Source organism: Ictalurus punctatus, chromosome 21 (genome assembly GCF_001660625.3).
Source record: "Ictalurus punctatus breed USDA103 chromosome 21, Coco_2.0, whole genome shotgun sequence".
NCBI lineage: Eukaryota > Metazoa > Chordata > Actinopteri > Siluriformes > Ictaluridae > Ictalurus > Ictalurus punctatus.
This window is the reverse complement of record NC_030436.2, coordinates 13,485,001-13,497,106: the sequence shown is the minus strand read 5'-3', so window position 1 is coordinate 13,497,106 and position 12,106 is coordinate 13,485,001. Positions and strand designations below refer to the sequence as shown.

Here is a 12,106-nt window from a genome sequence, read left to right as displayed (position 1 = left end):
GTTATGTGTGGTGAAATGTAATGCTAATTTGATGTTAATTGCATAAACAGACCGTTTTAACACCTACAGGCTCAATAACTGCTAATTCACAGTATATTCAAATGAACCCTGAATAAATCTTTGGTAAAAACAAGGTACCAATACATTGGAAGAGAGTGAAATCCTTTAGGAGTGGAGTACATTTTGTGTAGGTGTGTCCCATGCTGACGCCACTGTGCAAATGTATTAGACCTTTCCATACACGAACGATCGCATGACATATGACCTGCACCGTAAATTGACTTAAAGAGTTCTAGACATTCATCCGAAGTCCTTAGCAAGAACTGCTAAATCATTTCACATTAATTCCTCATCTCGAATGTAATAAAAGATGCCCTGATTAACTTACCTGGCCTTGTGTATTCAAGAGTCCCAGCCATTCATGATATTAGATTCAAAGTTTTGTAATGAATCCCAAAAATAAGACCAAAAGAAACAAACAAAAAAAAGTTAGAAATTGAAGCTTTATCTGCAACGCATCACGGTAACCCTTCTTTATTGAGATCTGGTCCTGGGATCAACACGCTGTCTAGAGTTCACAATGAGCATTGATATTGATGGTGGAGGCAGCCACTCTCCTCACGAGACAGAGAAGTGGAAACTATACAGAGAAAAGACCCACAGGAAAAGCCTTAGTCATGCACGAAGGCCTGTTGTCCAGTGTCTACAACTCCCGTCTTCCTCCGCCTCCACTTCCCCTAAATTACACAAGAGGAACAACGGTCCTTAGTGTCCTAATTCCCTTTCCTAGAGCGATATTCTCTTCTACTTATCTTAGGGAACCAGTGTGGCTGTGGTGGGCGTCCACTGAATCAGTCGACGTAACTGATGAGCACTGTGCTTGCGTCGGATGAGTGTGTACACAAACTAAGCATGGAAATGAAACATACACGTTATCTTGTTGATTTTTTTTCCATTCTCCATAATCCATATAGGTTGCTAAAGAGTGGGGGGGTTGAACTTGGAGCTGGCGTGCGAAGGGACACAACAGATGGGACAAAGGAGGAAGCAACAGCCACAGAATCACACATGATGATACATATGAATGTCATGCATATTGCTCCACTTGACTGTGGACCTCCATGTGAACCCTAGTACCAATAAAGTGAAACTAATATGAAGATATGAAGAACATCTTTGGCTAAAATTAAGACAGATAATTGTGGTTATCTATCAAAAAAAGCTAGAAGAACGGAATTAGCATATGTCACCACCCGAGTGGTTACCCAAACTCCTTTGAGCCCAGAAGATGTTTAAAAGATTTCACTTGTACCAGCTTTAGGGTAAATTCCACCTCTTTCACTCGGTATACTTTCAGGTTATGATGCTTTAGCATTTGCACAGGGAGTGTACACAACAGTCACCTTTTATCATCATTTAAAAAAAATATATATATCACTTTTACTAGGTCTGTCTTATGTACAGATCTGGACCTGAACACAAGATTTAGAACTGTTCTTTACTACTACGTTAAAAATACAGCGTGTACACAACATTACTTTCTTTCTGGTACACTTGTTTCTGGTTCAGGAACGGTCACCTGTGTGAGACTTATTTCCCTCATTTACAATCCTGTACAAGTTATTTTCCTTATAAATAATGTCAAATGGTTTCTAATGTCAATTTGAATAAAAATTCTGGGGGAAGAAGTTCATCCATTTTCCATACCACATATCCCACAAAGGGTTACGGGGGAGCCTGGAGCCTATCCCAGGGAACTTTGGGCACAAGGCATGGGACACGCTGGATGGGGTGCCAACCTATTGCAGGGTACAATCACACACATACTCACACAATTTGGAAAGGCCAACATCTGGAGGACCTGAAGGAAGTCCCCATGGGGAGAACATGCAAACTCCACACACACACACACACACACACACAGGGCAGAGGTGGGATTCGAACCCCCAACCCCTGAGGTGCAAGGCCAACATGCCAACCAGTAAGCCACCATGTCTTAGTGAAAAACCTGTTATTTCAGGGAACAAGAAACAACAATATCCTATCATATGAGAGCTCCTGAGTTTATATTAAGAGAATTACAAATTTAAACCTGAACTGGGTTCAAATAATGTAATTAGCGATGAGGTACTACTGTTTAAATAACTTCTTTATTTCAATTACTCACACAAATTTAATGAAATGTTGGGGGGTGGGGGGTAACAGTCCCTTCATATCAATGGGATTAAATAAAGAATAAAATACTAATTTAAAAACAAAAATCCATAAATGAAAACATAGTACTACTCATTCAAATAAGGTAAGAAAATGTATAAAAGGAAGACACACTGTGATGGCTCTGCTGTCAGCTCTGTTTGCCATGGCATCATCTTTTTAATGTTGTTTAATACTTTATAGCCAAGTGATCAAATAGTGATCAAATCACCCATGTGATATGTCTCAATCTGCAGTGGGCTGTACATTCCCTAGCATTCTGTGTGCCATCATCGTCTTCTTCCTGAAAACATCAGGTTTCATTACAACACATGCCCGACTGCTTCTCCAACATAGCATTGCGGAGATTTGTGTGTGAGAGGCCGAAGTGTGTTAGAGGCTGAGGAGCGCCTCGGTATGAGAGACTTCTGGCTGAGACACTTAGAAAAAATAAAAATTATATGTACAACACACACACGCTTTCTTAAAAAGCATTTCCTTTTTTACCTCAGCTAATTCAAACCGAATTCACCTTTTCTGCAATTTCTCTCCACATTTGAGCCTTTTCATGTGTTTCTACACTGCTAAATAATATGTTTTATTGTTGGTGACTTGAGTCAAAAAAACTTCTACTCCTGTCTCTGAGAAATTACTTTCCTTTTGCTGTTTTGTCCTCATTTTGTGCTTTCAGCTCTCTGTGAGACTTACCTTTTATGGAATATTGTGGGCATCAATACTGGGTCGTGCACAAGCGTTGCACTTTTTACAGGTGATCGGCATTCATCAACATACACTATATGGCCAAATGTTTGTGGACACCTGACCACACTCGTATGGGCATTTTGAATATCCTATTCCATATTTAGTCTCCTTTTACTGTTATAATAACCTCCATTATTCTGGGAAGGCTTTCCACTATAGATTTTGGAGCGTGGCTGTGGGGATTTCTGCATATTCAGCCACAAGAGCATTAGTGAGGTCAGGCACTGGCGTTGGGAGAGGAGGCCTGGAGCACAGTGTACCAATTCATCCTAAATGTGTTCAGTTCAGGGGCTGAGCTCAGGACTTTGCTCAGGCCACTTGAGTTCTTCCACACCAATCTTGGTAAACCATGTCCTTATGGACCTTGCTTTGCGAACAGGGGTATTGTCATGCTGGAACATGTTTGGCCTTGACCCCTTAGTTCCAGTGAAGAGAATTGCAATGTAACATCATACAAAGACATCATATACAACTGTGTGCTTCCAAGATTGTGGGCAAAACCCACATATGGGTGTGATGGTCAGGTGTCCACAGACTTTTGTCTATATAGTGTACACACAAACAATTCAGCATTACAAACATTTTTTTTTTTTAAACAACTTTTATTTAAACTTTTTATTTGTCATTCTTTTTATAGTTTGTAAAAGAAAGCTGTACTAAAGTTACACGGGTCCCTGGCTCTAAAAACTCCTGTTGAAGGCCTTGGTATAGACAGAAGAGGCAAACCTAAGTCTGATTTTGAGAAGAAGTTAAAGGTCAGTTCTGATAAACAAGTATTTTGGTGACTGTGATAGCTGACTCACAGTCAGCCGGTGATGACTTAGCTATTCTGTGGTATGCTAAAACCTAAAGGAAACCGAGCTGCCTCTTGGTCCTGGTGATATTTAAGAAAACGGCAAACCAGGCCTAATTATTATGTAAGACAGGATGCATCTGTGTTGGCAGACTAGCAAACAAACACAATATACAAAGATTGGCCCTACAGTTTACATTTGCCTATATGTTTAAAGTATGTTGTTTTTTTTCTTTACAAAATTTATTGCCAATTTCTGCTGACTTTCCACCTGCTAGCAAGTCCCCCAATCACATTACGGCTACAAACCGGGGAGGTAGAAGACTACCACATGCTTCCTAAAAGACATAAAGAAATATATAAATAATAAGAAATAAATAATAATTTAAAAAAAAAAGAAAAAAAAAGGGTTAAATCACAATTTCACATTTAGGAACAATTTAGAGTGTCCAATCCAGCTACCGGCATGTTTTTGGAACCAGAGAACCCAGAGCAAACCCCCACAGACATGCAGAGAACATGCAGATCTCCACACAGACAGTAATTTATATATACAAAGCAATATTCCAGGATTTATCGAGTCTCTCAATATTTTTCACTATAAACAGATTCTATGCAGGTGTGCAGTGAATTACCACTTTGCCGATATATTTCTAATATCGATGACTATTGGAGCTAGCAGGAATGAACTGGACACAAAGCTTACTAGGAACAGCAAGCTGATCTTTAATGCAGAACCTCATCATGAAAACTATTCAAAGGCATGCATTGGACACAGTCTTATTTTTGCTTCTAGTTATTTTCCACACAATTGGTTAAGGAAAAAAAATACAATACAATATAATATAAACTATACAAGTTAGGTTCGGTCCACTATTTATTTTTATTTTTTAATCTTTGGTGTTCCAAGAGTGCTTATATTTCCTCTAACCGCACCGGGACATGTGCACCGCGTGGCTTCTAAACATGGAGTCTAATTGCGTTACACGTAGAGTTATATTCATCCTCAAAACAAACGAAATGAATATGAACATGCTGGCTGATATTAATACATATTTCTGTCCTGGATTTAATTCTCTATAGCTACCTGTTGATGACTCAAACCATCAGCAAGAGTTTACTAATGACATAGTGCTATTTAATGAGCATGTGCTATTCTGTAGGTGGCAAGCCTTGTAGGCCAGCTTTGTTCAGAAAGACACTAAATTACTCATTAATTTCATAAGCTCAGCGTACGTGAGATGTATTTATGAGGAATTATGAGGAATATGAGGAAGCACAATTCAAAAGCCTGTTACTCAGTCTAGACTCATTCCTGATTTTTGAGAAGTAATTAGTTACTGCAGAGTTAGTCATAGGGAAATTATTAAATGCAGAACTTGTTTATATTTCTCTTTCGAATACAATCCTAAGGTGCATGTCATTTTTAGGTTAAAATGCAATGCATTAGAATATGCTATAATTACACTAGAAATATAAAATATACTAATGAAGCAGGTATGAACTGATAATCAGATATATCAGAGGTATTCAAAAGGCAGGGAGGGTACAACTGAAAGGTGAGACCGAATGTACCAATAAATAAAAACTTTTATTCAAGATTTAGATTCTTTTTCTTCTTTTTTGGATCTGCTTTATAACAGGCAACAAAATCCCTCAATTTCTTGATGTTTGAAAAATTCTGAATATGTCCGAATGTCACGATTCAAATGTAGAGGTGGAAGCAATCGCAGATTTCAAACAGACAAAAAACAAAGATACAATAACACGAGGCAAAACACTGTGGCAAAACTAAACATCGAAGCGTGGACAAAAGCATGGATAGACAATATGTAAGACGAGGAAGCAGTGCAAACAGTGGCTTTAATATATATATATATATATATATATATATATATATATATATATATATATATATATATATATATATGAGTGCTCGTTAAACAAAAAAGTGTCATACAGGTGCAGGTGGTCATGTGAATGATATAACATGGTAAAGCGATGTTCTCCGCGAGGCCCGAGGGAAGTTCAAAGATTTCCGCGAGGCCATAGAGGGGAGCAAGTTTCTCAGCGAGGCCAGAGAGGGGAGAGACGTTATCCGCGAGGTCAAAGAGAGGAACGATGCTCTCCGCAAAGCACGAGGGGGAAACGATTCCCTCCGTGGAGCAGGGAAGGGGAGTGACATACGGCACGCAGCAAAGAAGAGGAACGACGTCTTCAGCGGAACATGGAGGCAGAGCGACGTCCTCAGCCGAGCAGGTAGGCAGAGCGACGTCCTCAGCCGAGCAGGTAGGCAGAGCGACGTCCTCAGCCGAGCAGGTAGGCAGAGCGACGTCCTCAGCCGAGCAGGTAGGCAGAGCGATGTCCTCAGCCTGGCTTCCTCAGCGGAGCAGTAAAGCCAAGCAATGCCCTCAGCGGTGCAGAAAAGCAGGGCGAGTTCCTCAGCGGAGCAGGCAAGAACAGCGGCGTTGTGTGCGGACAGAGGGGAGCACTTGGGTATGTCGGGACATGGAGCAACGTCCTCAGATAACCAGGGTGACTGAGCGACATTCTCAGCTGATCCTAAAGGCTGAGGGGCGTCCTCAGACGAGCAGGTAAGCTGACTTACGTTCTCTGCTGACTCCGTTTGCTGGACTAGATCCATAATAGGGGAGGGAGGGTGGGAGATGGTGCCAGCCCAGTTAACAGGCTCCCACTTGTACCAAGACTCCTCCATGTCTTCCTGCTGCTTATAGGTCTCATGTTCTGTCACGTTACAAACTTGAATTCAGAAGCAAGCAAAGATCTTCAAACATTTAATAAACAGTAAACACAAACAAAGGACTCTACAACAAACATACAAAATACTGTGGCAAAAACTAAATACAGTAGCATAGACAAAAGCATGGATAGACGATAACGTGAGACAAAGCAGTGCAAACAGTGGTATATATTCTAGTGTGCTCATTAACCGAAACGTAAATCAGGTGCAGGTGGTCATGTGACAGTGATGAGTATGGTGCAGTGGCTACCGGGAAAATGAAGTCCAGAGTTCCCTCATTGATACATGACAAATGGATATTTGTGTCCATCCACTTTCTGCGCATTTCTGTTATCGACAAAGTGAAAGTGCGTAAAGAAAAATTTGCGATATTTGCTGTCTCTTGCCTATTTCCATCCAATTGGCCTTTTACCGTTAAAATGGTGTGCGCATCAGTTGTTATGCATTAAAAAGTGACGTTTTCTTATGTTACTTGGCCCAGCAAGCATGTTAGCTCTCTCTCTCTCTCACTCACTCTCACACACACACACACACGTACATGTATCGTGGAGACGTAAGCAAACCGTCGTCACATGCTGTGGCGTGTAGCCGCCAAAAAGTATATTTTTTTACTGAAATACTTAATTTGTTTGAATGCAAAACAATTTTTTCCCCCATAATGTTACAGTTGGACTTTTTGTAGCTGAAAACAATACTCAGTGTCATTTGTGATTTATCTTTATATTCTTGTTGAAACATGTTATATTTATAACAGGATAGTAAGAACTGAATTGTCACTTCATTTATCTTCCAGCATGAAAAAAAGTGTGCTGGTCTGGGCATTAGACTCAGGTTTTGTAGCACTGTGACTGTGTTATTGCATTATATTTCACATTATTTCATTCATACATGTTCAAAAAACACACAACACAATCTTTCTTCTTAACAGTTTTAGTTGTGGTGCCATGCGCCAACATTTACGTGATTGTTGTTCTCGGTGGTCAAAGACGATAAGCCGAACAGCTGAATAGTGGGTTGCGCCACCTATCGTGCAGGCATGAATTAGCTGAAGGTGATCAATCGTTTCGAGAATATATATTATTAATTTAGGACTGTAGTTCAATTCTGTGCTTTTTGTGTATCCATAAAAATAATGCATAAATACTTATATACAATATAAACTAAAATAACTAACTAAAGAAAAAAATATTTGTTTATTTTAGTATTTATGCATTATTTTTTATGAATGCACAAAAATCATGAAATTAAACTACAGTCCTAAATTAATAATAAAAACTCACTTTCACTGCACCTTGTGGTTTCAGTTACTCACTGCCTTTAGACATATTTTACTTGTGTTTACTTTTGATCATAGTGTTTCAATTAGACATTACAGATCTTACTCACGCTCCCTCTGTGTAACACCGCGTCTACACAGTGCGTGATCAGCAACGCAGCCTCGTTACTAACACATCACTTCCATTATAATAAACCACAGAATTTACACTGCAAGCATGCAAATACAACATATAATGACAAACTTAAGTTAAAGTAAACCTTTTAAGCAACTCGCACCCGTTTCCCCTGCCCCTTACACACAGTGGAGCATTTTGGATACAAACATAACTTTGTGCTCATGCATCACTGTTTGATCATCACGGTGTTTAATATAAAATGCTCCCCTGACTTTCTTTCTCAGGTGACATGACTATTTCGCCTCCGTCTGATGGTAACTGAGGTCATGTTGAGAGTAAAAGGTAACGTTGACAGAAACAGTAAACTGAAGAAAGTCATTGTCGGTGACTCTGGGTATTAGGCTAAATGCACCACCAACTAGGAAGCGGCTTACACTTCCGGTTAGTAAAAAACCTGCTAGTGATTTATTTGAGATACTACCTTTCTAAAATTCAGACACTAGACGGTGGACGACACAGTGCATAGTGTAAGTGTACAGTACTTCATTTGGGACACAACTTTAGTATTTACTCTCCGAGGTGTGTTTTTGGAAAAGAAGTAACGTAGTGAGTAAATGTACCCTGCACCACGCAGACCAACTAACTGATTCGTTGACAACGATCTTCATAATCGATTATTATCGATTAGTTGTTGCAGCTCTAATCGTGTCACACTCAGTGTGAAAGGACCTTTTTGTACTATTTTGTATAGTTGTATGCACAAGTAACCATGTTCTTTCTGAGAGTTCAGAAAGGGTGTAAATGGTAATGGTCTGCACTTATATAGTGTTTTTTTTTTTTTTAACCTTAGTGGTTCTACAAAGCACTTTACACTGTTTCTCATTTCTCCCATTCTCACACACCAATGGTAGCAGAGCTGCCATGCAAGGTGCTAGCTTTCCATCGGGAGTAACTTGGGGTTCAGTGTCTTGCCCAAGGACACTTCTGCATGTGGAATCATTTGGGCCAAGAATCAAACCGCCAACCCTATGATTAGTGGACCACCTGAGCCACTACTACTGTGCCCTGGGAAAAAAACGAGGCCTTGGAAACCGGGCACTTTAGCAGACTTTGGAGCTCTATTTCTACAATGCAGCTCATTAAGTCCCCAGTTCAGAAGTTTTGCTTATTCAATAAAAAAAAATGATGGGAGAATTTCTAAATGTATTTATTATATAAGATATGGTGAACCTGTAGTACATTTTGCTTACAATAACAAACACTGTAGAAGTCGCTGCAATTTTTTATTTATTTAGTTTCATACAGAAAAAATGCACATCGTTTTGCATTGTTTATCGAGTCTTTTCAGTCCTAATTTTTCTTCATTCAAATTTTGTTGAATTTTTCTGTAATCGAACTGAATCGTAAACACAGTCTTGAATCATTACAACACTAACAGCTACCATTGGCTTTGTGTAGACTTGTACCAGAAATTTATGCGTGGTCTCTTTAAAAGGAAACATCGTTAAGTGCTAAAGAAGTTTAAGGTGTTTTATTTATTTATTTTTTAAAATTATGAAATTCACATAGCCAATACAAAATTGATACAAAATCACAGTAGGTCAGAACTACCATAACTTGACCCACTAATTATGAAACAGTGGAGCGCAGTTTAGCCTCGTCAGATACTGTACTTCTGGGCTTTTTTGGTTCTGTTTAGTGAGGACTTTTGTGGGCAAAGCTTTGTTTTTGTTTCCCTTTTGTTAAGAAGTTGAGTGGGAAGCTGTTAAAAGGCTAGCCACCTTGCATTTCCATTCATTCCCTCTGGCTTCCCTGCAGCCTTTGACCTGACAGGCATACGTGCACAGAAAGAGTTTTACGTAAATGCAAATTGTCATAGAGAAAGGGTCCAAAACTACCAACATTCAACTAGTGGAACAGAAGAGTCTTTGTGTTTGCACACACCGAGGCCGTTTCAACGCTCTAAATTGAGACAACAATGTATTTACAGTACGGCTGTGATGCAAAGGAAGACTCCTCGGCTTCGGTGTGGGAGGCCTTGGATATGACCAAGGAGCTGTTGTGTTCCTAACAATGGCCAGCAGAGACAAGAAGTACACAGGATATTTCTAGGCCCCACTCACATACACAAGCAAGATGGTCTATAGTTTAATTTTTCCTCTGCTGCTCTTCCAATTGGGAGGGAAGATAAATGGAATTGACGTGTGTTTCATTTATTCTTTGCCATCTCATTACTATTACCAGAGAGCGAGATTATATAATCCACTGAGGACAGTGTGCAATGTGGAGGAAACTAGGCACCACAAAAACAGGCTGAGCGACATTGCTAGGATTTTTTAGCACGGGTGAAAGCCGGAGCGCTGGAGATGAAAAGCGAGCTTGACAGATTCTTTGGGAGATGGAGCCAGAGATTAGATGTCAAACTATCTTTACACATGTCGATAATCATATACAGTTTAATGCAAATGTCTGTAGCCCTTGAGTACTGACTGAAAGAAAACCGAAAAAAGTACCTTACAAAACAGAATCCTGTTGAATACCCTTTTACAAAACGGCTTCACTAATGCAGCAATTCACTTGTTATCTTTATTAGCTCAAGCTCAAGGGTTTGAGGGCATGCTCTGGCGTCTAAACATATTTAGTCTTATTAAAAGGATTAAAAGTTCAAACATGTTCAAACTAACAGACATTGTACTGGGAGCAGTCAAATTAATAGTCAGTGGAATCAGAAACCAGCTATCACAAGACCTAAAACACAAAATATGGCCTTTCACAGACATTGAAAAGAGTATTAAAAAAATAAATAAATAATAATTAAAAAAAAAATAATAATAAAAAACACCAACAAGCAAAAATATTACCCATAAATGGAAGAAACAGTGACACAAAAACACAACCATAGCGTGAAAGAAACATGACTGAGAAATTCACAGAACAGCAGACCTGAAAAAGTCCACAATTACGTCCATCCATGTTCTGTACCACTTCTATCCAAGACTATCCCAGGGAATGCTTAAGCTTAAGGCAGGGGACACCCTGCACAGGGTGCCAAAAAAAATCATAGGGCACAAATCACACACATTCACACAACCTACAGCGCATGTCTTTGGACTAAGGGAGGAAACCGGAGTACCCGAAGGAAACCCCTGAAGCACAGGGAGAACATGCAAACTCTACGCACACAGAGTGGAAACCGGACTCGAACCCTCAACCCTTGGAAGTGCGAGGCGAACGTGCTAACCACTAAGCCACAGAATCCCCCCCACCCGCATCAATATCACGTTCAGAAATATTATTTTGACTGTTTCCCTGTTAATATTTTAACTTCAGAGTTTAGAGTCATTTATTACTTATGATAGGAAAGGTGTACAAACTTTTGCACTCAACTGTGCTGTACATTTTATGTACAAAAAGCTCTAATTGTAGATATTCAGAGAAGGTTGCCTAGGTAGGCACAATTTTTCCTAATCTGGAGACAAGTAACCTCTGAAAGTGGGAAGTCATAACTGTCATTTTTCACATCCGTGCATTTGAGAGACAAAGTAGGGCGGAGGGAGAACAAAAACAAAAAAAAACCTGGACGCATCCATATTCATCTTTTATCAGCAATAAGCTAGCAAGCTAACTTTGACAAGTGATGTATATTTTCCTCCTCAAAACAGCAAACTGTAGAGTCAGTGTTAGAGTTAACAAGTTAATAAACTGGCATGTTGACGGATCTAAAGTAAATACGTGTGTATATATACAGCATAACTCGTTTAATGCCAACTTTGTTCAAGGTCCATGCTGCGAGCAGCCGTGTTGATTTAAAGACACTTGCCGAACTCCGAGTTGACAGGGCACTTCCTAGTTGGTGGTAATTACGACTTATGCAGGAAAGGTTCGTACAAGTAATTGTGAGTAAACAACTATCCCTTGTACTTCCAACAGTGTACGGTGACAATGAAATGTCTTGATATATGAAGACTGTTAAGGATTCATAAATACAGGGGTGGACAAACAAATACATTCAGCCTATAAGGCAGGCAGAAACTCCAACGTGCTTGCCAAATCTGATGTTTTGTTTTTGACTAGGATAAAAAAATGGACACTAATGTAATCTAACCACAAAGTGTGATAAGCTACGTAGCTAGTTAAGTGCATTAAGTAAGGAATAAAACACTCGGAGTGCCATTATCGGAAACTAATAAATGAGGGGGTGGT

The 12,106-nt window shown here is 39.6% G+C and overlaps 1 protein-coding gene across 4 annotated transcripts in view; it reads right to left on the bottom strand.

Annotated features, from left to right (window-relative positions):
* tfeb (transcription factor EB) overlaps window positions 1-12,106 on the bottom strand; it is a 48,680-nt gene that overhangs the window by 29,956 nt on the left and 6,618 nt on the right. Inside the window, exon 1 of one of the 4 annotated variants that reach the window (XM_017450814.3) lies at window positions 389-591. The exons of 2 other annotated variants lie outside the window; for them this stretch is intronic. In XM_017450814.3, coding sequence (XP_017306303.2) covers window positions 389-419 — 31 coding nt within the window. In that variant the 5' untranslated portion in view covers window positions 420-591. Of the gene's footprint in view, window positions 1-388; window positions 592-12,106 lie in introns of those variants that run through there. One more of the 4 variants, XM_017450813.3, reaches the window with a different exon arrangement.